At 33.5% G+C, this 22609-nt stretch overlaps 4 protein-coding genes across 8 annotated transcripts; 1 reads left to right on the plus strand and 3 right to left on the minus strand.

Moving 5' to 3' along the window:
• Positions 1-145: 145 nt before the first annotated feature.
• On the plus strand, positions 146-7284 carry Pmm2 (phosphomannomutase). 5 transcript variants are annotated; one of them, XM_070296740.1, is made up of 8 exons: positions 146-457; positions 832-991; positions 1861-1991; positions 2083-2209; positions 5238-5329; positions 5500-5694; positions 5787-6054; positions 6281-7283. In XM_070296740.1, exons 5-8 carry the CDS (start codon positions 5270-5272, stop codon positions 6544-6546), a joined length of 789 nt encoding a protein of 262 aa, XP_070152841.1. In that variant the 5' UTR covers positions 146-457; positions 832-991; positions 1861-1991; positions 2083-2209; positions 5238-5269; the 3' UTR covers positions 6547-7283. The 5 variants fall into 5 exon arrangements, with proteins under 5 accessions (XP_070152841.1, XP_070152842.1, XP_070152844.1 ...); XM_070296741.1 differs by lacking the exon at positions 832-991; XM_070296743.1 differs by lacking the exons at positions 146-457; positions 832-991; positions 1861-1991; positions 2083-2209 and adding an exon at positions 4661-4760 and having other exon boundaries at positions 6281-7284.
• Positions 1114-4909, minus strand: Sgsh (N-sulfoglucosamine sulfohydrolase). The gene is made up of 10 exons (XM_070296738.1): positions 4159-4909; positions 3806-3935; positions 3596-3732; positions 3383-3536; positions 2885-3123; positions 2645-2764; positions 2131-2334; positions 1866-2035; positions 1613-1759; positions 1114-1528 (listed from the first exon to the last, which is right to left on the minus strand). Exons 1-10 carry the CDS (start codon positions 4274-4276, stop codon positions 1379-1381), a joined length of 1569 nt encoding a protein of 522 aa, XP_070152839.1. The 5' UTR covers positions 4277-4909; the 3' UTR covers positions 1114-1378.
• Positions 6180-9722, minus strand: LOC138933753 (methylglutaconyl-CoA hydratase, mitochondrial). Its single transcript, XM_070296739.1, has 3 exons — positions 9325-9722; positions 8154-8952; positions 6180-7640 (listed from the first exon to the last, which is right to left on the minus strand). The coding sequence occupies exons 2-3, from the start codon at positions 8900-8902 to the stop codon at positions 7481-7483; spliced, it is 909 nt and encodes a 302-aa protein (XP_070152840.1). The 5' UTR covers positions 8903-8952; positions 9325-9722; the 3' UTR covers positions 6180-7480.
• Positions 9723-10611: 889 nt separating this feature from the next.
• On the minus strand, positions 10612-22030 carry LOC138933751 (uncharacterized). The gene is made up of 7 exons (XM_070296737.1): positions 21972-22030; positions 21302-21621; positions 19643-20167; positions 13097-13371; positions 12598-12801; positions 12141-12434; positions 10612-11582 (listed from the first exon to the last, which is right to left on the minus strand). Exons 2-7 carry the CDS (start codon positions 21615-21617, stop codon positions 11445-11447), a joined length of 1752 nt encoding a protein of 583 aa, XP_070152838.1. The 5' UTR covers positions 21618-21621; positions 21972-22030; the 3' UTR covers positions 10612-11444.
• Between the last annotated feature and the right edge of the window lie 579 nt (positions 22031-22609).

A 22609-nucleotide genomic window follows, 5' to 3' on the forward strand; every position in this document is an offset into this window, starting at 1 on the left:
TTCTTATTGGATATCGGAGCGTTCTTGTGACGTCAGAAAGATGGTGATACTGTTCTTTTCGATGATTTTTGGGACGCATCGATATTGTAAAAATGTGAACTACCATTTACAAACCTGCGCAGTAAGCGATTCGCTTGTAAACACATAAATGTGAAAGAGACAGTGCAAATAATTAGAGTAATTAGCTATTATGTTGCCATTTTACAAGAGAATACTTTGTTGGAATGATTCTGTTTATCCTTAACTTAATATTGTGTAACGAGTATTTTATCGGTCAGTTATTTCAATTTATTCCAACTGTTTAAAAAGTGTGATGCTTGTTTTACGCGGATTCCAGAACTCGAATTCTCTCGTCGTGTTAGGTGGTCTTGCTTTGTGTCTCTTATTTATGATTCAAATGAAGCAAATTTACACTAACAATCAAAAATATAACAGATACTTGAACTACAAACAATATGTGAGTTTTTTATGTATTTGTATGAGTTATTAACTACTGCTATACTGTAATTGAAATTGTATTTACTTAAATTCACTTTAAATAATCTATAATTGCACATAATTTTGGACAAAAATTTATTTATAATTTTATGTACCACATAATTTAATATCCTTATATATCATTATGTATTTTATAAGAGTGTATTTTATTTTTTTTAATATTTTCTGCATTATACGATACACAGACACACACATAAAACTAGAAATAAGATTTTGTTTCAAACTTTATCATAAATTATAGATTATTTATAAAGTTTTGGTTATAAATTATAGATTCTTTATTTGATAATGTCATTTTTAAAATAAGAGTCACAATTGATCGCATATTTCTAGATGAATGAAATAGCAACAGAATTGAAGGCAGTGGTAAAATCTGTAAACAAATCATCAACTTATGTTCGTCAATTAAACGAAATGCTTTCCAAGTATCGAGACAGAGAATCAAAGAATATCTCAACATCAAGAGTTATCTTATCATAAACATCTTAGATAGGTAAAAAAAATTTATAATGAAATATATATATATATTTGTAAATATTATATTACATCTTCTAAATATTATATTTAAATTATAAAATTTTTTTTTTTCTCTTACATTATATTATTTTAATTTTTTTATACAAAAATTAAATGAATATTGCAGACTATAAAAAAACTTATATTATATTGTTGTATTAAATTACAATATTCATTCTCACTATTTATTATTTAAATAATGTTAAAAATTATAGGTTTATATTGAATGTTTTCTTTTTCCTTTGTAATTTATTACTTTGAGTATTTATCATTATTCATAAATTGCACAATGCTAAATTGTAAAAAAGGAAAAGAAGAAATATATGTTTATATAATAATTATGAACAAATATTTGGAACAGATGTTAATAGTCGAAATTGTTCAACGGCATACATTGAGCATTATGTTTGTTATGTCCAGCATTCTCCAAAACACCATTTGGTGCACAAAGCCATGGATCTTTTGTTATTTTCAGCCAATTATACAATCGATCTTTAAGTTCAATGAATATACTCTAAAAGTGAATATACATATATACGAATTTATTATATCTATTATTGAGAATTTTGTGACTAATTTGATTACAATGTTACACTACCTTCGCAGACGATTTTGTAGCTATATTGTTTAATTCTTCTGGATCATATTTTAAATCGTACAATTCCCATTCTGGCCTCTGATAATATTTCTTTAATGTTTTATACCATGGCAGAGACTGATGAGTTTGTGTTCTATTTAGAATATCCTATATATATAATACATAATATCATTGATTTATGAATATTACTTATACTTGAACAACTTGTATGCACTAATTAAACAATAATGGCACCTTCTCTTTTTCAGATTACCTGGAAGGTCGGAGATAGATAAAAGTCCTGATCGATAGGAAATGGCATTCTATAGTTGATATTATGTATAAGTTTGTGGCGTTTTGTCCTAATTGTACGCATGGGATAGTACATGGTAACTTCATGGTGCGTTTGGCTAGCAAAGATCGCCGTATTATTTTCTATGGGTTCTATATAAGAGAAATTCATTATTTTACAATACAATTTTTTTTAACAGAATACTATATGTATATTGCATTCAATATGTGCATACATATATCCATACCTTCAAGAAGTAATGGTACAAGCGACTTGCCAGTAAGATGTGGAGTAGACACTTCATTGGAGTTTGACAAGTAATCCATGTAAGTTACATTGAACCAATCTAATATTGTTGGTACTATATCCAGTAAAGAAGTCATACTGTATGTCACACTGTTCTTCCTGTGGCTGTGAATCGGAGATGAAATCATCATCGGTTCAGCTATACCTTCAAAATTTTTTTAAATTATTAAAAATTATTATTATTACTTATTAAAAATAACTACATTGGCCGCGTTCAGCAGAGAAAACCGCTTAGTAGCAATCGAATGTGATTGGTTCTTACTTTTAGATCCAATGAATCAACGTCGAGTGTCGACAAGACGATAACTGAGCGTTTTCTCTGCTGAACGCGGCCATTGAAACATTATTACAATACTATTAATATTTGATGAAATTTAGTTCAAAATGTCACTTGGCGCTTCTTTGTTTTCACTCTTTTCGTGCTTTTGCAAAAATAATTAAATAAGTTTACAAACCTGGATCATATAAATTCGTACGACCATTTGGGAAAGGTATGCCATTATCGGACGTGTAAATTATCAATGTGTTATTCTTGAATCCTGCATTTTTCAATTCTTCAAGAACGAGGCCGACACCTAAAAAAATTATATTCCTTATAAATATCTTCACTTAATATACTAAAATATACCTTGCTCATAATATATACTGTTAACATGTATATTTGAGCACTTATATATTCAATATCCTAGGAATACCTTTGTCTAAACGAGATATTGTTGTATACTGGGCAGCAATATCTCTCCTAGCAGCTTCGGTATTTTGAACATAATATGGTACTTTAACTTGCTCCCAGTGATAATATATTGGATTCCAATCAGGAATTGTACCCATTCCAACATCACCGTTACCAAATTTTTCACAAAAATTGCCATACTCTGGATGAGTATGGCCACAACGATGTGGATCGTGAAAGGCTATATATAAAAAGAAGGGTCTACAAAAATTTTAATATAGTTAGAAAAATATTTTGCGAAATATTATAATGAAGTTCTTTACACACATCACACATGATAGGATTTTTTTTTTGATAGTGTACAATATAGTACAAAAAAATATATATAAATTTACTATACATATAAAGTTATTATATATTTTATTATATATAATATACAAAAAAAATACATGCATTATATTTATATCATCTTATTGTATAAATGTAAGATTATGGGCTATATGTGTGGAATATCACTTACTGTGTTCTATTCTGAACTGCAAAAAATTCACGAACTAACAGCTTTATATAAGTAATATTACGACCTACTTGAAGAATAGAATTATTCTCTTCTGTATATGAAAAATCAAATGGATAAACATCACTTGGGCCTACATGCTTTTTTCCAATGATTCCTGCAAAAAGAAAAAGGCAATACGATATAATAATATATGCATACCTATTATTGTTTTACCTGTTCGTATATTGTTTCTTTTCAATATTTTTGGCAAACTTTGAACATCATCAAAAGAATTAAAATGATGAATTCCATGATGAAGACCGTACATTCCATTTTGGTGGCTTGGTAATCCAGTTAATATCGCAGAGCGACTATAAATTGAAAATTTAAGAGATTTATATATTCATAATAATTAGATTGAATTTGTAACAAAAATTAGTTCACCTTGGTGAACAGCTACTGACTGATGTATATGCATTATTGAACAATAGACTCTCTTTTGCTAACTTATCCAAATTAGGAGTTTGACAGATTTTATTCAAGTAGGATCGCATTTCAAATCCTGCATCATCAGCTGTGAATTATAGATAATTATTTCAAATAATAAGTGAAATCTTAGATCTATATTTAGATAATTTATAATTTACGACAAAAATTTTAATTTATAAAATTTATAATTTCTCATACTTAAAGGTAACTATTTTAATTTTTTTTACAAAAATACAATGCAATTGCAATTTATTTCAATTTATTCAATAAAATATTCGAAAAATCGTATTTTTTAATAAAATACACACCCAGCAACAAGAGCACATTTTTTTGAGCTGCGTCAGCATCTCCATGTGTATTACGTAATGCCAAAGAGATAATGCACAAAAGACAAAACGATTTATTTAAATGATTATTCCACGACATTTCATAACACTTGTTGATATGTGTATAGTGTTAATGTATGTATGAATAACTTATGTTTAATGAATGACGCATGCAACTGCTGCCAATGTCACCGATCAATAATATTCTGCTTTTTTGAAATAAAATAAATGAATAATAAATGAGATCGATTATCTATCAGACGTTCAATTTTATTTGTTATCGCGAGAGCCAATCAAAGATGAAGATACAGCAAATTATGAATATGCGAGAAAACGCTTCGATATGTTTGGATTTAAATTTGACACTTTTTTGCTATTAGATTGGTACATACACAACGATATATCGAAGCCGCATATATACATGTACATACACGTGTTTGACGTTTATATCATTTTTTCTTCAATTTTATTTTCACAAGATCGCAATTAAACATTAAAATTAATTATAGATTAGGTAGATTAAACTGCTCTAAATGATTCCCTTTACATGAACAAAATGTCATCGCATTGCCGTTAAAATAAAGGTTAGATAGACACTCATATTTGTTTGAAGATGCACATACGCATGTTTGCAAATTGCAAATACGCTCAATTTTAATTGAAATGTAATCTTATCACAATTCAATAAAACAATGAGATTTAGGGTTGACAATGAGAGAAACGAGTATTGAATGAAGTTTATCACTATAATATATATATACATATATATAAATCCCTTTGTTAAAAAGTTAGTGGGAGAATAAATGGAGGGGACGGATTGTTACCTGCTTTTACTAATCAGGCTCGACACGTGATGTTGTGTGTGAAATCCAGCTTTCTGATAATCTTTTCCTTCATTTCGAAGTTGACATCGTTTTTAATAGAAAAAACATACTTAAAAGTAGCTAATATAATTTTAAAAATTTGCTCGCTTATTTTATTCTATATGTTATCTATTTATGTAATATGGCCATGTGGAAATGAATGTTTTTATGTATCTAAAGTGACAATATGTGTTTCAGAGTCTCTAGCTGTTCAAACAAGATATTGCGTCATGTCAAAAAGAATTATTTGTTTGTTTGATGTTGATGGCACGCTCACTGAACCACGACAAGTATGTTTTGAATATTGAAAAAATCGTGTTATATATATTTAATTATTATCAAAATATATAATTCTATTTTTTTATATAAATAATGTTTTTCTTTGTCTAGATATTATTATTATATTCGACCTATTTTGCATCTTATCTTTTTTGAAAAAATTTATGTTTGCTTTCCATAGCCAATCAGTCCTAGTATTGAAGAGTTTCTTCTGAAAACTGTGAAAAAAGAGTTTGACATTGCGATTGTTGGAGGATCTGATTTAAACAAGATTCAAGAACAATTAGGTAGTGAAAATCTGTTTGAAAAGTACAAGTATATCTTCGCAGAAAATGGACTTATCGCATTCAAGGATGGCAAATCTCTGCCATCGCAAGTAAGCAATCAAGGCGATTATATTTAGAATAATAATAAATTACTTATATTTATTTTATACTCACATATATGTATATATATATCAAATTTTAGTCGATCCAGGACATGTTGGGAGAGGATGTTTTACAGGATTTTATAAATTTTGTTTTGCGATACATATCCGAGCTGAAGTTGCCATTTAAACGTGGAACATTTGTGGAATTTCGTACAGGCATGATGAACATTTCACCAACAGGACGAAATTGCACCAAGAAAGAACGCGAACAGTTTTTTGAATACGACAGTGAACATCACATCCGCGAAAAATTTATACAAGCCCTTAAAAAGGAATTTCCCGATTTGGCTCTGACCTATAGTATTGGTAAGTGATTTATATAAAACCAATGATATATGTAGTAAATTTAATTCAATTAGTGATTATTGACAGTTAATTTAATAAATTAACGATACTCATTATATTATTTCAATTAAGTTAATTATTCTCATTAATATATTTTTGTCACTATAAACTTGAGATATCGTATAATAATGGCTAAAATTAATTTACGTATAAAAACTCTAGCAAACGAATATTTATTTTTTCTAAGGGGGACAGATCTCTTTCGATGTTTTTCCTATCGGTTGGGATAAAACATATTGTTTACGTCATATCCAGGGGTATGACGAAATACATTTCTTCGGTGATAAAACGGCGGAGGGCGGTAACGATCACGAGATATACGAGAGCGATTTGACGATAGGACATCGCGTCACTTGTCCCAAGGACACAATGAATCAATTAAACGTCCTTATAGCACTCGTAAAAGAGAATAGAGAAAAGGAACAGCTTAGTGTTCCGTTACAATGTGTTTAATAAGTCTAAGAATTATAGTTTTTTAGGTCAAAATAAATTTATATTTTCAATACATATAATATACTAGCAAACTAGCATTCCCTTTTTTTCAATTTTTTGCCGTTCATGTAACATTCCTGGTAATAAAAGCATAGAGTATTTACTTATTACACATTTTTAAATCAAATTTCGGTGTTTTAAAATTCTACATTTTCGCGTACACCATATTTTTGTTTAGAAATATATTTATATATATGCCCTTTTTGAAGATTGTTTTCTTATCGTTCTTTGATATACAAAAGTTATAAAATAATTAAATAAAAAAGTTATCGGAATTTAAGAACATCGCAATTTTTTTGTATTCCCGATAGATTCTACGCGCACAAATCTCACATATACATACACAATCACAATATCCTAATGCAGTTACGCGATACACAAGTACATATACATATATATTAAAACTATATTAAACAATAACAATGTTAATATAAAAGGAAACATTAAGGTATTGGAAGACATAAACGACGTAGAATTTTTTGCTACTGACGTACGAAAGGCACCTTTATCTCATTAACATATGCAAATGCACATAAGGCATAATGCAAGGTTAATGCTGCATCCGCAATCATTGTGCAGGTTGCATAAAAAACTTTTGAAGTTACCTCTTTATCTTCAAATAGCTTTTGTTATATAAATTTTGATCACAATTTTTAACTTTAACGCAGTTCGGATAAAATGTTAAAAATACATTAAGTATCTCAAAACCGACATATACAGTAATTTTACATACAACAAAATGTATATATATATATGGATGCATATTGGGAAAAAAGCTTATATAAAATGCATTACATATAAAATGCTTATACGTAAAATCCGTAAATGTTTACATTATAAAATCCTTTTATGATATATAAATTAAGCTTTTGTTATACGATAACGCCGTAAGTTTTTATACTCCTTGATAAACGGGTACACGTTTTGCTACGAAAGCGGTAAGTCCTTCGAGTCTGTCTTTTGTGTTCACAATCTTGCTATAGCATTGTTTCTCGATCTCCAGACCCTCTTCCAGAGATACTTCCATGCCTTTGGATATAGCCACTTTTGCCAATCTAAGCGATAAGACGATGATTAAAACCATTTCTATATATATAAGTATTGTACTCTATCAGAGACATAATATAATTATGACAGATATAAATGTAGAACTCAAGTGTTGGATAAAAAAATGTATTACTCGCGTTTAGAAGATAAACAAATGTGGTGTGATGCGTATTATATAATACATAAACGATCGTATCAGCGATTCTGAGTAGTCATCGCCGCATTTTACGAATAATGAAACGACGTATTATTATTTCAAGAAGTTCCGTTCTTTGTATTCTCCTTTTATTTTTATTTTTCGCTTTTTATACTATTGATTTACTTTATTATTCTCTTTTCTTTTTCAGTAATGCTTTTATTTCTTTTATCTTAAGTATCTTTGATCTTTTTTTATTCAGTCTCGTATCTTTTTTTACGATTTGTATTGCACATTTTTCTAATTTTCACTATATTAAACATTTTCTTTTATATAACTCTGAGCAAAATTCGATTTTTTTATTATTTCGACATTGACAACTTACCTAACGCCAATAGGACTGTTGGGCAATATTTCTCTCGCGATGGAGAGTGCCGTTTGATAAGCGGCGTCACCAGTCTTATTTTGCGGGACCGCCTCGTTCACGAGACCGATCATGCATGCCTGCTCACCGTCCAGAATCCGTGCTGTATAAATCAACTCTTTAGCCTTGGCTGCTCCGATTATCCTTGGAAGTCTCTGCGTTCCACCGGCACCAGGTATTATGGCCAATTTTGTTTCTACGAGACCCATCGTGGCTTCCGAAGAGGCGACTCTGATATCGGTTGCCAATGCGAGTTCCAACCCTCCGCCCAGTGCAACACCATCAATGGCCGATATCACTGGAGTCGGTAGGTTCTCTACATCGGTAACGAGATCTCTCAGAGAAGATACGAATTGCGGCACCTCGGACGCGTTCATTTTTAATCTCTCCCGCAGATCAGCCCCGGCGCAGAATACTTTCGGGACCAAGCTGCGTATGATGAGTACCCTCAGTTTATTGTTCTGCTTAATAGAAGCTAGCGCCTCGTTCAACTGAGAGACCAAGACCTTTCCGAGGGAATTACGGGCTACCGGTCTGTTCAGCCCTAATACAGCGATGCCATTATCTTTTCCATCTAAATAATTAACGATCACTTCTCTTGCTTCGTCCTTGGGACTTGGCATCGCGCTTGTAGTCAACGTCCTTGCGGCATAAGCGCAAAGATAATGAAGAGTGTTGGTAACTCTGACGCTCGCCACTAACGAAACCATTTTATGCAGTAAGTTATTTACACTGAATGTGTTTTTCTTTAAAATGGAAACTGTAAAAAAAAAAGATTTTTACGTTTGATAAGAGATATTTGATAAGACATTTGAAAATTATTTCGTTTTAATACTTGTATTTTTTTTATACACATACAGACACACAAACTTAAATTATATATATATAAAATAATGTTATATATATTATAGATATTAATGTTATATATATATATATATATATATATATATATATATATATATATATATGTATGTATGTGTGTGTGTGTGTGCGCGCGCGCGCGCGCGCGTGTGTGTGTGCGTGCGTGCGTGTGTGTGTGTATATGTATATGTGTATATTTTGTTCTATCTTATTTCATTTAAGAGAGAAAAGATAAAAAAAGTACAAATGAAAATTTTCCAAGAGGACTTACTTAAACACAACAGACCGGTTTCTTGATTCTCGATGCACCACGTAGTTATGAAAAAAATTATGACGTCGTTATCCTTGATCCTATTTCGGGATTACGATGCAACAGGAGCATTCAGCGGGCACACGCGCGCGTATATTGCGCGCATGCATATATGTATGTACAATGCGCGAAATTTTTGATCGTGTTTTCTTTTTTATTTTCACGAACACGAATCGTAAGAATATGTCGTTGCGCTTCGAACGATCTTCTTGGATTTTACCTCGTATAACACAGTTACAACATCGACGCGATGTGACAGCGGAGGTGGAAGCGGTGGTAGGGATAGCCGAAGAAAGTTTACGCGAGACTTGGTGAGAGCGCGAATCTCCTCTCGCGCTGAGTACTATCGCGTCGACGTCGCGGCGACGACTGCTTTTCGAAAGCAAAAACAGTATGCACGATGCGCACGTGTCAGTGGACAGATGTGCGCGCGAGGTCCGCGCATGCGCGTTGAACGCGCATTAGTACCTATTTCGAATAAAAGAGGGTACCACTTGGCCTTTTCTTTTTCCCTCTATCCATACGTGAGTGTATTTGTGCGCGTTTTCTTCTTCTTTTAAATTACGTAAATGAGTTTTTCGGAAAAATATTACGATAAAAAAGTGTCGAAGAATAGAAAATCGGCAGAAATATTATCGATGACAAAGTGATTTACGCAATGATGATACCGTGCGGAAGAATCGCATAAAACTACAGTTATAAACTGCAGGTAAATCGCGCATACATATATATATAATAAAGGTTAGATAAATAAAGTCACGGAGTTCCGTAATATATTCCGATGAAAACGTTTGTATGTAAATCCGTGTTTATAATCCATGTCTTGATAGTGACGTCAAAGCGCTGTTTTAACGAAATAAAAGAATCATCTTATCGTGTTTTATCTAAGTAGTCTTCCTAGATGTTATATATTTCTAAAAGACATTTAAAAAACGATTTAAAGATATCTTATCGTCCTTTAAATTTCCTTTTAAAATGCACACGGCCTTTTTGTGCTGTTTGTGTGTAGTTTTACGATTCGAAATCAATCTCTTCTATTTCTGACTAACAGACACATGATACAAAATAATAAACAAAAAAATAATCAAGTGAAAATACTTTAAGAGAATTATTCTCTCTCATGTGTGTAATTTATAAAAATTATATTATTTTATTTTATATATATATATAGCCTTATAAGATTTTTTTTATTCAGGAAATAGAGAATATGTGGATATTGGAATAAATATATAATATTCCGTCTATATTTTGTATTCTAAAATAGTGGCAACAGATTTCTGTTTACACTTGTCCACATGGAACGGCCTAACTCATATAATGGCTTGCGCCTACATGTTTCAATATATTTAACCATATTTCTAAGATACATATATCAGACTTTCTGAAGGCAAATTACAAACTATGTGACAAATAAATAAATAAATAATAAATAAAATACAATCGTCCGAAATTGGTCCAACATGAAACCCATAATATATAGGGTGTCCCCATTCTGCTATATTATTCTTCAATCCTTTGAACAATATAATATTTGAGGAAAAGTCAATCGATAATCTGTGTAATTCGGCATATTTAATATATCCTTCAGTCTGAAATCAAGATGAAATTAATTGGAGAATATATAAATCTCATATATTTTTTTCTTGCCGGAATTTAAGCTTAAAGCAAGAGATTTTTTGCTGAACTGCTCAAGAATCACGAGTGTTCTTCTTTCGTCGAGCAAAAATTGAATCGAGTTGACCAAATAAATCAATTGTTTTGAAATAACAGTGGAAGTGGGACATCTCTCTTACACATATATACCTCTTCATTACTTTCTCTCGTGTGTGAGTTGCTTCTCGCTTCGCGTTATTTCGCGAGTGAGAGAAGAGGTGATCTCGATGCGCGTCGTTTAATGTAAAATTTAATTGTACACGTATATATCTGTCAAAGTCAAACGGCGCAGTTTCGATAATCAGTGATTCGATAACCAATGACGTATCATTAAAATGATCGCTAGCAGCGGTACGTTGCGTTCGATCTTCGCGATACCTCGATGGCGAGTATTGACGGTTTCAGTTGGACCAAAGAGTAAATGTAGCTTAAGCGGCAGGTGGTGGTCGAAGCATCGATCTGGTGGCCGAAGAAAGTTTCTGCGACACCAAATGCGCGATATGCGACGATCTCTTCCATACAAATTCTCGCGTTCTATCGTGATCGTCTTGGCTTTCCACTCGAACCTAAAGAAACATTTAATTTATAAATATTTAAATATTTGCAATTTTATTATAATATATTGCGTGATATGTGGATAATATTGAGATGCATCAATAATACAGCCATGGGTTGATAAAATCGAATTTTAAAAAAATAAAAATTCTCATCTTTCTACGTGTGCATAAAATATTTGAAGAAATCTTTTTTTTATAACGCTAAACTAAAGATATTAAGAAAAATAGTCATTATATGTTTTTATTAAGATGATTTTATCGAAACGTTGACAATCAATACACAGAATGTTTCAGGTTTCTGAATGAATATCTTTTACAGGTAAAATTTATTTGAATTTTTCAACTATATACATATATGGAATTTATCAGGCTTTAATTGTAATCTAACACAAAACAGCAATTCTGCATAAAAGTGACGTCGTTAAAATTAACAATCGTGGAGGGAAATTCTGAAATTCGTTTATCTAACATATTTATTTATCCATCGGCATTCCGGTTTGACGAGATTCACGCGTTACTGTAACTGTTCCTCGCGTTTTTCTTCCCTCACTATCTCCATGCACGTACCTGTTTAGGTTGTAAAACCCGAATAGAATGCAGCGTCGCCGCACCTCCGTGCAACACGCGTAGACTCAATTTACCGGACATCTCGGCTGTGGTAGCAGTCGCGCTCCTCAACTCTTTCTTCGCGGCCCGTCCAAACTCCTTCTCGACTTTCAGTATGAGCGGTCCCAGATTGAACCTGGTCTTGATGGTCGTATGATCGCTCATCATGTTCACCGACACGTCGCCTGCTCTCTGCAGGGACGCCAATCCGTACAGAGTGGCTCTCGCTTTCGGTCTGCTCTTAGTAGATTTGTTCTGAAAATCACGTTAGATTCAGGACACCGTTCCATTTTCCCCCAAATCTCGAAATATATATGTTTCAAACAGATTTAGATTTGAATTTAGAATCAGATTTTGATAAAAAAAAATAACAATTTTAACTTATGCGTTAGCGAGTATCCATAGATTTTTCAATTACTTTGTTCTTGTTGTTGCCTCCCGTAGTTCCTTTTTTATTCTTCGTCTTGTTCTTCGTTCGTTTACGATTCTTGCTGGGATTGTTGCTGCTAGACGTACGTCTGGATCTCACGCTGGCTTCGGTAGAAGATTCGAGTGCGAGTGATGAGATCGTTTCCTTTTCCGTCGCAGCTTCCGTTACGAGTTCAGTGGTCTGTATAACTTTCTGCAAATACAAACATATATTTTAAGAAATATTTCAAAATTCGGCATTCTATTTCACTTCTTTTTTTTTTAATATTCAATATTAAATATTTCTTTTCGAGAATTGAGATTTTTTAAATTTTGATCCCGAACGACAAAACTTTATTATTTAATTTGTGAAAACTTTTTCTATTAAAAAAAAAATTTATTGAAATTTTGTTGAAAAATATATTTATACTTAAAATTAAGATTATAATCTTCTCTCTTTTAGTATAAATTATTTAAGTTGTTGGAAAGAGAATGATTGTGGATGATACCTCGACGTTATTTTCGTTGACGCTTTTCTCAGTGACGCCGATCGGCCTCGAGGCGCTCTTCTTGGTGCCGTTCTTCTTGCTGGCCTTTTTTTTGCTCTTGTTTTTGTTCTTGTTCGATTTGGAGGCCGAATTTGAATTTGTTAGTTTAACGGTCACCGGCTCGTAATTGGCCCGCAGAATGTTGTTGATCTTGCCGAGAATTTGATCGACGAAACGATTGTATTTTGCCACGTAAATCGCCGGCACGTGCGCGCTCGGTTCGGATTCTGCGCCACCTAAACCGATAATAAAAATAGCATCTTACAGTTTTTATTTTCTTGGACATTCTTTAATATGCATTTTGCCGTGCACCACCATTGAAATATAAATATTAATTTTTTTTTCATAGAAAATATAATATTATTAATTTTAAAGAGACAAAGAGTTTCTTCTAGCAAAAATGTGAGAGCTAATGATTTTACCGAGTATCTTTATCTTGAGACAAAGAAAATCATCTATAGATCGTAGAATCGTAGAAAAGTTTACACTAATATCTATCTCGATTATCACTGATATGACATTATGTCAATTTAAGATAGTAATGTAAATATTTCAGATTCCGTAAAAGATAAAAGTCTAGTTTCTCTTATTGTTAGTGGCAATCAAATGACTAATCATGGAGGTGCAAATTTTAGATATTATATAATTTTAAATAGTTTATATAAAATTATTCTCAAACGGATTTTATACATACACGCGTCACGCAAAATTATATAATTTTATAAATTCTACAAATTGCTACCGCGCACACCACCGCCATCAGCCTATCTTTTCGCGTGGTGCAATTTTTTATTTTTTCCCGAAAGCGATCAGTTTACAAGAAGAAGAATCTCCATCCAAACAGTCACGAAATCGTTCGGTTGACCCAGAATCTACGGAAAATTTCCGAGACAAAATTTCAAGACAATGTAAAGAGGAAGAGAGAGAGGTAATAGCTCTTTTGGGAATACGACCTTGAAACCACTTTTCGTGAAGTTATTTCGTTTCGTCTGGGTCATCGACCAGAGTGGGACGTACTGTTTTCCGTGACTTGGCGTATCGTTTCTCTCTCTCTCTCTTTCTCTCTCTAGGCTTTAATGAAGGGAAACGCATTCCTCTTCCCCTTTTTTTCCATTGGCTATCGTGGAAGGAAGTTGACGGTTGCCGATCGAACAGCCTACTTAAAGCGACGACAATGATAACGGTATATCGGAATCCTTCGACGCTGTCAAACTGGTCTCCGATCTGGGCCACGACCTCCTTCCTCGCTACTCCTTCCCTATCTACAGACCCGGTCTAGTCGCACGCGTTCACAATCTCCCATATGGAGATGTTCACCTAAAACCTCTCCCCCTGCCGGTCGTTGCACCTGCAGCACGTAAGCACACTTTCTTTCGAACTTTATGATGCCGTGTCACGCAGCGATGAAAATTTTATGCCACGGACAAGGCCGTCTACTTCTGGCACGGAACGGAATTAATGGACGTTGAATGCCCATTGTGGGGCCTGATCAGTCCCTCGATTAACGCACGATACCAATCTACTACTACTTTTGTTAAAACGAAAATGACGTAACGTTTAATAAAATGTCTCGTACATGCACATCTACTCGAGATGTTTTATTCTGAAACTTTTTATTAAATTAAATATATTCATTAAGGCTCTAATTAAATATCTGATCAAACCAACGTACTTGATGAAATACAATTTTTTTATAAAGAATGTATATACAATACTTATATTAGAATTATGAATTATATATGAACATGGATATATGAGAACCATCATTTTTAGAAAAAGTTTCTAAAAATGGTATTAAATATATTCATCGTTTTGTTATATGTATTGTACATCTATCGAATAGAAGTAAATAATGTTTCTTATATCTCATTAATTGTAGTCTTTGTTTAATTTTTATTTTCAAATATTTAGTTTTCCACGTTTTTCTAGTAATATTTCGCTTTCCATACTTTTTAATTAAATTAATTTAATAGTTGACAATAGATTATGGTAACAATTTTACTATAATTGTCCGAAACAGAAATTATTAACTCGAACTTTACTTTAGATAAAATATTATATTTTATTATATTGTAATGAAATATTTCAACAATAGATTACTCAACATGTTATTACTTTTACTTGAGATATGAACAGATTTTCATCTTCGATATCTCATTTTTGAGAAGTAAAACGGATCAGTTATCGAGAGATACAAGTATACACGCAATAGAAATATTAATAACGACGATATACTAAATCACGATTTTGGCATGACGGAAACTGAAGGACATCAACTTCATGACTTATAAGCTGTGGGTCAGGGTCGAGGAGGAGGCTCTCCAGCATATCGCTTGGCGCGTTCTCTGGGTCAGTGGCCTCGTTTCTTTTTCGATCGGCTACTCCGGTGAAAGGCGGGAAAAAATTTCAACGCGGTCGCGTCTTTGTTGGATTTAAGCCGGCACTCTCATGTAGAAAGTTAATTGCGCGTGTAAGCTGATGGCGACTCGTTTGATCGGTCATCAAAGATAGATAATAGTGCTCTTGGTGGCGGACTTGATTTCGGATCGTTTGTAAGCTGAGGGCGGTGATTCGTTTAGTCAATTATCAAAGCTCTTAATAATGCTCTCGGGGGCCACTTGATCTTACCACTTGGTCGTATCAAGTTTTATCTGCGAATCAACGATTGAAATCGATATTATCGTAGATTTAGAAATGTGTGAAAATAGAGAGATCTGAAATGTTTATACTTAATAACGATGTGTATACATACAATCGCGCAATAGAAATATTTGGTAAAAAAAATATGATAAAGTTGTCTAAAAAAACCTTCTAATCTTTCGTATATTATTTAGGCGTTTTTTTTTTAGAAATCTCTAAACGACATATCTAGTTCATTTCAATATTTTTTTCATCAATTTTTAAAATATTTGAAATATGTCTAACTCTTTAGATGTTTCTAAAATATATTCATTCTTTTCTTTGGACATTTAAAAGCTTTGTTAATTTCTGCACTTGAGTCGAGATATGACAATGAGATATGACAAGATTTATCTTTTCCTAATTATGATATTAAAAATTGAATAATTTTAATCCTTATCGTGTACTATAAGAGCCAAAAAAAAAATATATAAATGAACGAAAGCAAAACTATTATAGACTCGTAATAGACTTTAATAATCTTATTACAGTTAAAATAACAAGATCCAATAAAAGGAAACTGTTTAAAATAAAATCTGCAAACAGATCAAACTACGAATAACAAAGAAAATATCTACAAAAAATAGCGTTTTAATAAAAAAAAAAAAAAAATATTTGCGGAGTCTGTCGTATCGATAAGATGAATCAAATAAAATCGTCAAATTGTCATCAAAATATAAATACCAAATTTTTCTTTTTCGTTTAGTTATAATCTACTTATCAATTATCAACTACTTTATAACTCTCTTATCAACTATTAATTAGTTATTAACTACAAATTACATATCTATTTTGGGATTTGGGAATGATAAGGGACATTAAGGACAAATGGAAATGTGGTCGTGCTACTGTCCAGGTACACGTTGTTGTAGTCGATCGTCCTAGACCGTCCACCAAACACGCGATCATTTACTAATGGATAGGCAATACAGCTGAAGCGAAAAAAGCAGGGTCGAAGTTAGGAAAAAAGAAGCTTACATCTCTCTATCGAATGCATTCAAATAGCCAGGTGGGTTACTGCACGTCACGTCGCAAAAAAGAAATTTCGATGCCGCGCACGCGCGAAAATAAAATCTTTAAAATCTCTCTTTTATTCGTTTACTAAATTGTTTAAATCTTTCCGCATCCGGTGGTATCGAAATGAACCCGAACCGAAATTATCTCAATTTCCAACTTTGAAAGAAATTTGCCCCATTTCGCTTCAAAATGTATCAAATGAAAGAAAGGAAAAAAAAAAACAGAGAGAACTTATCCTCCTGGATTACGCGTATTACGAGTGTACCTGGACACAAACACGTTGACACTGATACGATGCGACTGGACGATGGTGAATGAAATAAATAGATGGTACACAGAATATTTTGTAAAAATAATAAATTATTTATATTTTGCACAATCCAGAAAGGACAATGTCTCTGTACAAGTCTAGAAAAACTCGTAAAAAAGAAACTCTCGATTCGGTCGCGCGCGCGCACAGGACAATCGACACCATCATCGACCATGTTTTTAATTTGTCAAGTGATAGACACAACTTTTTCACGTAAATTTTATAAAATAGTTAAAACTCTATATATGTGTACGAAGAGTTTAGTAAATTAATTTTTTTTAATTATATATTTGTCATATGCATTTATGTATTCTTATCATATACAATATTTACTAACTATATATTTGAGAAAAGAACAATTAATTAAAGATTTGAAATATCGTGGCCGGATAAAGTGTCCTATTGCTAATTTAAGAAGACAGAAATAGATCGGACAGTTTCTCGTCCTGTTTTCCGACGTAGGCAATTTTGATGTCGCTTGATCCTATAAACGAAACTAAATAATATCTCATAATTTTGATTTTTTTTTCTCTCTCTCTCATACACACGCACTCTCTTTTTTCTTTTCTTTTTTTATATATATATATATATATATTTCTGAATGATCATTCGTAAGTCGATCAACAGTAAGTCGAATCGCGGACGTTGGAAAAGGGGGGAAATACGTGACGTGAGGTCACCAAGCCAAAGCATTTCAATGCTACACCAAACAACACAAGACATTGTACAAAGAATTAGAGTTTGAATAGTTTCTAAAAAATTCTAAAGAAACATCTTAATCATATATTAAAAACATATTAATCAAAAGATCAATATGTATATGGTATGTATAATATTTGAGAGATTTGAAAAAAAACATTTGAAAAGTTAGAATATATTTTAGATATCTGTTTGAAGAATAACTGGAAGATAATTAAAAAATTGCCATGTTCTTTATAGATGTCTAAAGAATTTTTGAAGCACATCTAACAAAATATGATGTTAGATGTTTTAAAAGAGAATTGATACATGTTTAATGCTTTAGAATGTTTTTAGAAAGCGTTATTAGGTTTATGTTTAGGTTTTTTTTTAGAACGTTTGCGTTGCCTGATACGGTGTTTATCTTTCTTATGAAGCTTCCGATGGTCGTAGCACGATTACTATTATTTCAAATTGATCAGAAGAATATGATGTGTGGATTAAAATATCCAAGTACATTAGGGGAAATCTAGCTACTTGTACATTTCCTGTGCACTATACGTTTATAGAGTTCGTGATGGAAATTAGCGCAAGGCCCGTCAAGGAAGCTTCATAAGATAGACAAGCTACAAAAAGGATACAAAAACCTACAAAAAGAGAGCAGATGCGTCAGTCTATGTGCGATGCAATATCCGATGCGACTTTAAATAGAGGTATTGCTGTTAATAAATACAATAAATAATTAATACTAGATAATTAAAGATAAAATGATCGTGATCGCGCGGAATTGAAGTAACAGAAAATCGATTTCTCCGCTCGCGAGAACTTTATTGGCGCGAATTTTCTGCCAATTGAATAATTTCTCGAAAAGAAGAGCCGATCCGATCGCCCGATCGATAAACTATCGTATTAATATAGCGGAAAAAATTTATAGCGTGATTTTATTCCCACTTGTGAGATGGTACAACTGTCGAAGTAGTATACATAAATTATATGAATAAATTATTGTTGAGATTTATCAATTAATTAAATTAACTTAATAGAAAATTACTTTAATTTTATAAACGTTTGACGAGTCAATGATAATTTTCTGAACGTTCGACTTAAATTGATTTAGAATTTGTAATCTCTAAAAAATTGATATATTGATGTGATTATTATTTATTATTAAACGAGATATATATGAAAATAATAAAATGTATTCTCAAGTTTGATTATATATACACATGTACGTAAAAAGTAATTTGACAATGGCAAGCTTAATATCTGTACAATATATTTTGACGCTTTTATAAATTATGAAAATATTTGAATTTTATTTTCTTCTCTCTCTCTCTCTCTCTCTCTCTCTCTCTCCGAAAAATCTCGCTACATTTAGAGAGTTTAAACTTTAAAAAGATTTAAAATAGAGAAATGTAGAAGGAAAATAAGTTTCGTTCCACGAGTGAGCATCGCGATCGGGCGTAGATGCGACAAATTAGATTTCGCGAAACCGACGATTCCGAAATCTTAGACGGAATCAATCATCGTTTTGTGCACACAACGAATTTCTGGCGGGGAGAAATCTTCGCGCGAGAAGAAAACGACGATGTTTTTCTTCGTCGTTATCATCATCGTAGGCAAAGAGAACGCGGAAGGTCGAAGAATAGCCGCTAATATTCGCGCTACTGTAGTTTGTCGCTCGATTTAAACTCGATTAAACGCGGAGATGGAAGAGGAAGAAGAAGAAATAGAAGAAGTAGAAGAAGAGGAAGAGCGGGATGATCGCGCGGGCGATTTGCGGGCGTGCTTATGTTTCTTGGCCTTCTTGCCCTTAAACTCACGTGCGTGTCTAGCGCTGGCAATATCGGCGATCTCATCCACTTCATCGTCCTCATCATCATCGTCGTCGTCGTCATCGTCCTCTTCGCTATCGTCGTCGTCATCGTCGTCCTCCGTAATGTCTAGATCCACGTCGTCGTCATCATCATCATCGTCGTCATCGTCGTCGTCCTCCTCGCTCGAAATCGGAGCAGCGGGTGCGACGGGCGCCGTTCCAATGGCATTTACCGATACCGGATTCGAGATGGACTCAGCAGCTTCGAGCGTCGACTCGTGCACGTTGGACGCGGCTTGGCCCTCGGCATCAGCCTCCTCGTCCTCGTAGCTACCGGAATCGTCGCCAGCCGCCTCGCCTGCCGCCGCGGCATCCTCGGCGGCCTCTTGGCTCAAATCGGCCGCCACGGAGAGCGGTACCTGCGGTGAATTGATGGGAGATATAGCTGGTGGAGATATAGCGGCCGCGGCGGGTACGGCGGCTGCAACCGGCGCGGCGGCTTCATCCTCATCGTCGTCGTCATCGTCCTCTCCTGTAAATTTATAGCGAAACATCGATTGCATGAATAATTGCGTTTCTTTAATAATGTTATATCATTAAACATGATGTAACAGATATATATCTTTATATCAGACAAATTCAATCATTTTATATCAGAGAAATTAAAATTAATAATTAAATGCGCAATTTAACTTCATGGAAATTATGACGATTTAACAGTAATAAAGGTATACGAAAAACGAAAATCCGATAATTGAAGAAACCAGCGTGAAGAAAACACGAATAGAACATAAGAGGGAACGTCATAAAGAAACGACTGATTTGTCAACTAAATGACTCTTTAGACGATTCAAAGCTAGTTTTGCTCTTCACAAATATGCATCTCTATTTAAACTAGTTTATTTATTAAAACTGGTTTCTCAATTGCATCGACTGCTGAGTTCTGAATTACTCAAAAATACGATATAAATAGAGAGAGAGAGAGAGAGAGAGAGAGAGAAATTTTTTCACGATGTCGCTCTAAAACATTACGATCTGCATACATTGCTTGCTAGGCGCACCAGTTACAATATGTGTACATACCACCTCTTACAAGTTCATGGATTTATAAATTTAACACGCGCTTCCTCGTAAGAGACGGCCTCGGATTATCCTTCGGTATTCAGGTCAATGTGAAGAAGTGGCGCGTAGAAACTTTTTTTCCAAGATCGCTGTCGATTTATGTTAATTTTTACGAGTCAAAGTACCCGATACCGTTACGAGAGAAGGTATACGAGAGACAAGGAAGAGAACGAGAGGGAAAGAAATGGAAAGAGATTCTCAGGTAACGCGAAGCTTCGCGTTTGCATAACGGTGTATGTCAGTTTGCGAGATTCTTTCATTGTTGGATTCAACGGAAAAGAAATTGATACAGCAACATGAGATAGAAATCGAAGAGAGTAAGGAAATGGATTCAAAGTTTTTCAGTGGAGGAACAAGTTACAGATGACAAATAATTGGTCATTCGATAGAAGAGAGATTCGAGTCAAGAATTATTATTAATAAATATATAACGATTAAAAATGCAAATTTATCCACTTGTTCTTTTCTTTGTATTATCTCGTAACAACAAAATTTAACAAAAATGTATCACGTAAAATTAAAAGATACGATAGACTCCACTCACCTCCAAGTATATCTTCGATGAAACGCTCCAAGTAATCGCCATCGTCGTCATCGTCGTCGTCGTCGTCGTCGTCATCGTCGTCGTCGTCATCGTCATCATCATCCCCAGTAATATCTAGATCGACGTCATCGTCGTCGTCGTCATCGTCGTCATCGTCGTCATCGTCGGCAGGAGCGGCAACTGGTGCCGCGGGGGATTGCCTGCCGGTTGCAACGAGGTTCCGACTCGATACTTTGCTGTCATGGATCTTGGCTACCGGCGAGGCGAGTGACCCTATCGCCAGACAGCATAGCAACGTCAGCACCGCTAGTCTCATGATTCTACGCAATAACACGAAAGAAAATACAATTGTTAGTTTGTAAATTGTATTAGCAAATCCAATTTCCTTTTTCTTATATTAAATATTAGCATACTTTTTTTTTTTTTTTTTTCAAAAACAACGATACGAGATTACAATAGATTTTGCTCGGCGCGCGCGTAAAAATCCTTTTCATATCTATTTATTATATAGATTTAATAAATATAACTGGACATTGGTCGAAAAATATCTACAAATCGAGGAAAGCGCGAACGACTCGAGAGGCTCCGGGTACAATTCAGGATAGCTAATAAAATGACGGGGGACGTTAATGACGGTCCGTATGTATATATAATTCATTCACCTAGTTACCTGGATCAGAATTAGGATCTTATTCGCATCGGCGCACAATAAACATGTGATACGGGAAATGTCAGACTACAAATTAACCGTAAAGAATCGGTGAGACCCTCTTTTTCTCGAGACCCTCTTTTTGTTCCGTTTTATACCGTGACCGGTGATCGACCGACAATCTAACAATAAGATGTCAACAGTTGCTTATAGTGTCGCATTCCCACGCGTACACTTTTGGCTTTCGGAGCACGAGCGTGCGGAACGAACGCGAAATGAACATTACGATAGCAATAAACTAGATATCTTATTTAAAAGAGAATTATAAATACGACGAATACTCTTGACGATGTATCTTGGTGCGTCTTTTTAACTGTTTAACGATGGAATTTCTAAAGGAGGCTACTAATAATATAAATATTTTATTTAAATATCAGATTTTCACGAGAGAAATCGGCCTTATGACCTTAGTGAAAAATGATGTGAATCGAAAATAAATTCTAGCAAATTCTTTTACAATATAATTGAGATTTCTTATAGAAAGACGATAATAAGACATCTACTTCGTCACAATTCTATAATATAAATCTTTTATCTTTTTTATACAAACAGCGTGTAACAACAATAATACGGTCGCGAATGAAACGACGTCTCGTGTA

Source organism: Polyergus mexicanus, unplaced genomic scaffold, assembly GCF_030449975.1.
Source record: "Polyergus mexicanus isolate NDT 795.1 unplaced genomic scaffold, iyPolMexi1.0 SCAF_5, whole genome shotgun sequence".
In the NCBI taxonomy this organism is placed as follows: domain Eukaryota; kingdom Metazoa; phylum Arthropoda; class Insecta; order Hymenoptera; family Formicidae; genus Polyergus; species Polyergus mexicanus.

What these genes read in the sequence shown, in the direction of transcription:
- Sgsh (XM_070296738.1), bottom strand. Translation starts at nt 4,276, where the DNA reads ATGTCGTGGAATAATCATTTAAATAAATCGTTTTGTCTTTTGTGCATT. An exon ending in TGTACCATTACTTCTTGAAG is followed by an intron (nt 2,036 to 2,130) that starts GTATGGATATAT and finishes TCTCTTATATAG; the next exon opens with AACCCATAGAAAATAATACG. An exon ending in ATCTATCTCCGACCTTCCAG is followed by an intron (nt 1,760 to 1,865) that starts GTAATCTGAAAA and finishes TTATATATATAG; the next exon opens with GATATTCTAAATAGAACACA.
- Pmm2 (XM_070296740.1), top strand. Translation starts at nt 5,270, where the DNA reads ATGTCAAAAAGAATTATTTGTTTGTTTGATGTTGATGGCACGCTCACT. An exon ending in CGCTCACTGAACCACGACAA is followed by an intron (nt 5,330 to 5,499) that starts GTATGTTTTGAA and finishes TGCTTTCCATAG; the next exon opens with CCAATCAGTCCTAGTATTGA. An exon ending in GGCTCTGACCTATAGTATTG is followed by an intron (nt 6,055 to 6,280) that starts GTAAGTGATTTA and finishes ATTTTTTCTAAG; the next exon opens with GGGGACAGATCTCTTTCGAT.
- LOC138933753 (XM_070296739.1), bottom strand. Translation starts at nt 8,902, where the DNA reads ATGGTTTCGTTAGTGGCGAGCGTCAGAGTTACCAACACTCTTCATTAT. An exon ending in AACAGTCCTATTGGCGTTAG is followed by an intron (nt 7,641 to 8,153) that starts GTAAGTTGTCAA and finishes CTTATCGCTTAG; the next exon opens with ATTGGCAAAAGTGGCTATAT.
- LOC138933751 (XM_070296737.1), bottom strand. Translation starts at nt 21,617, where the DNA reads ATGAGACTAGCGGTGCTGACGTTGCTATGCTGTCTGGCGATAGGGTCA. An exon ending in TGCCAGCGCTAGACACGCAC is followed by an intron (nt 13,372 to 19,642) that starts GTGAGTTTAAGG and finishes TTATCGGTTTAG; the next exon opens with GTGGCGCAGAATCCGAACCG. An exon ending in GAGGCAACAACAAGAACAAA is followed by an intron (nt 12,435 to 12,597) that starts GTAATTGAAAAA and finishes CGTGATTTTCAG; the next exon opens with AACAAATCTACTAAGAGCAG.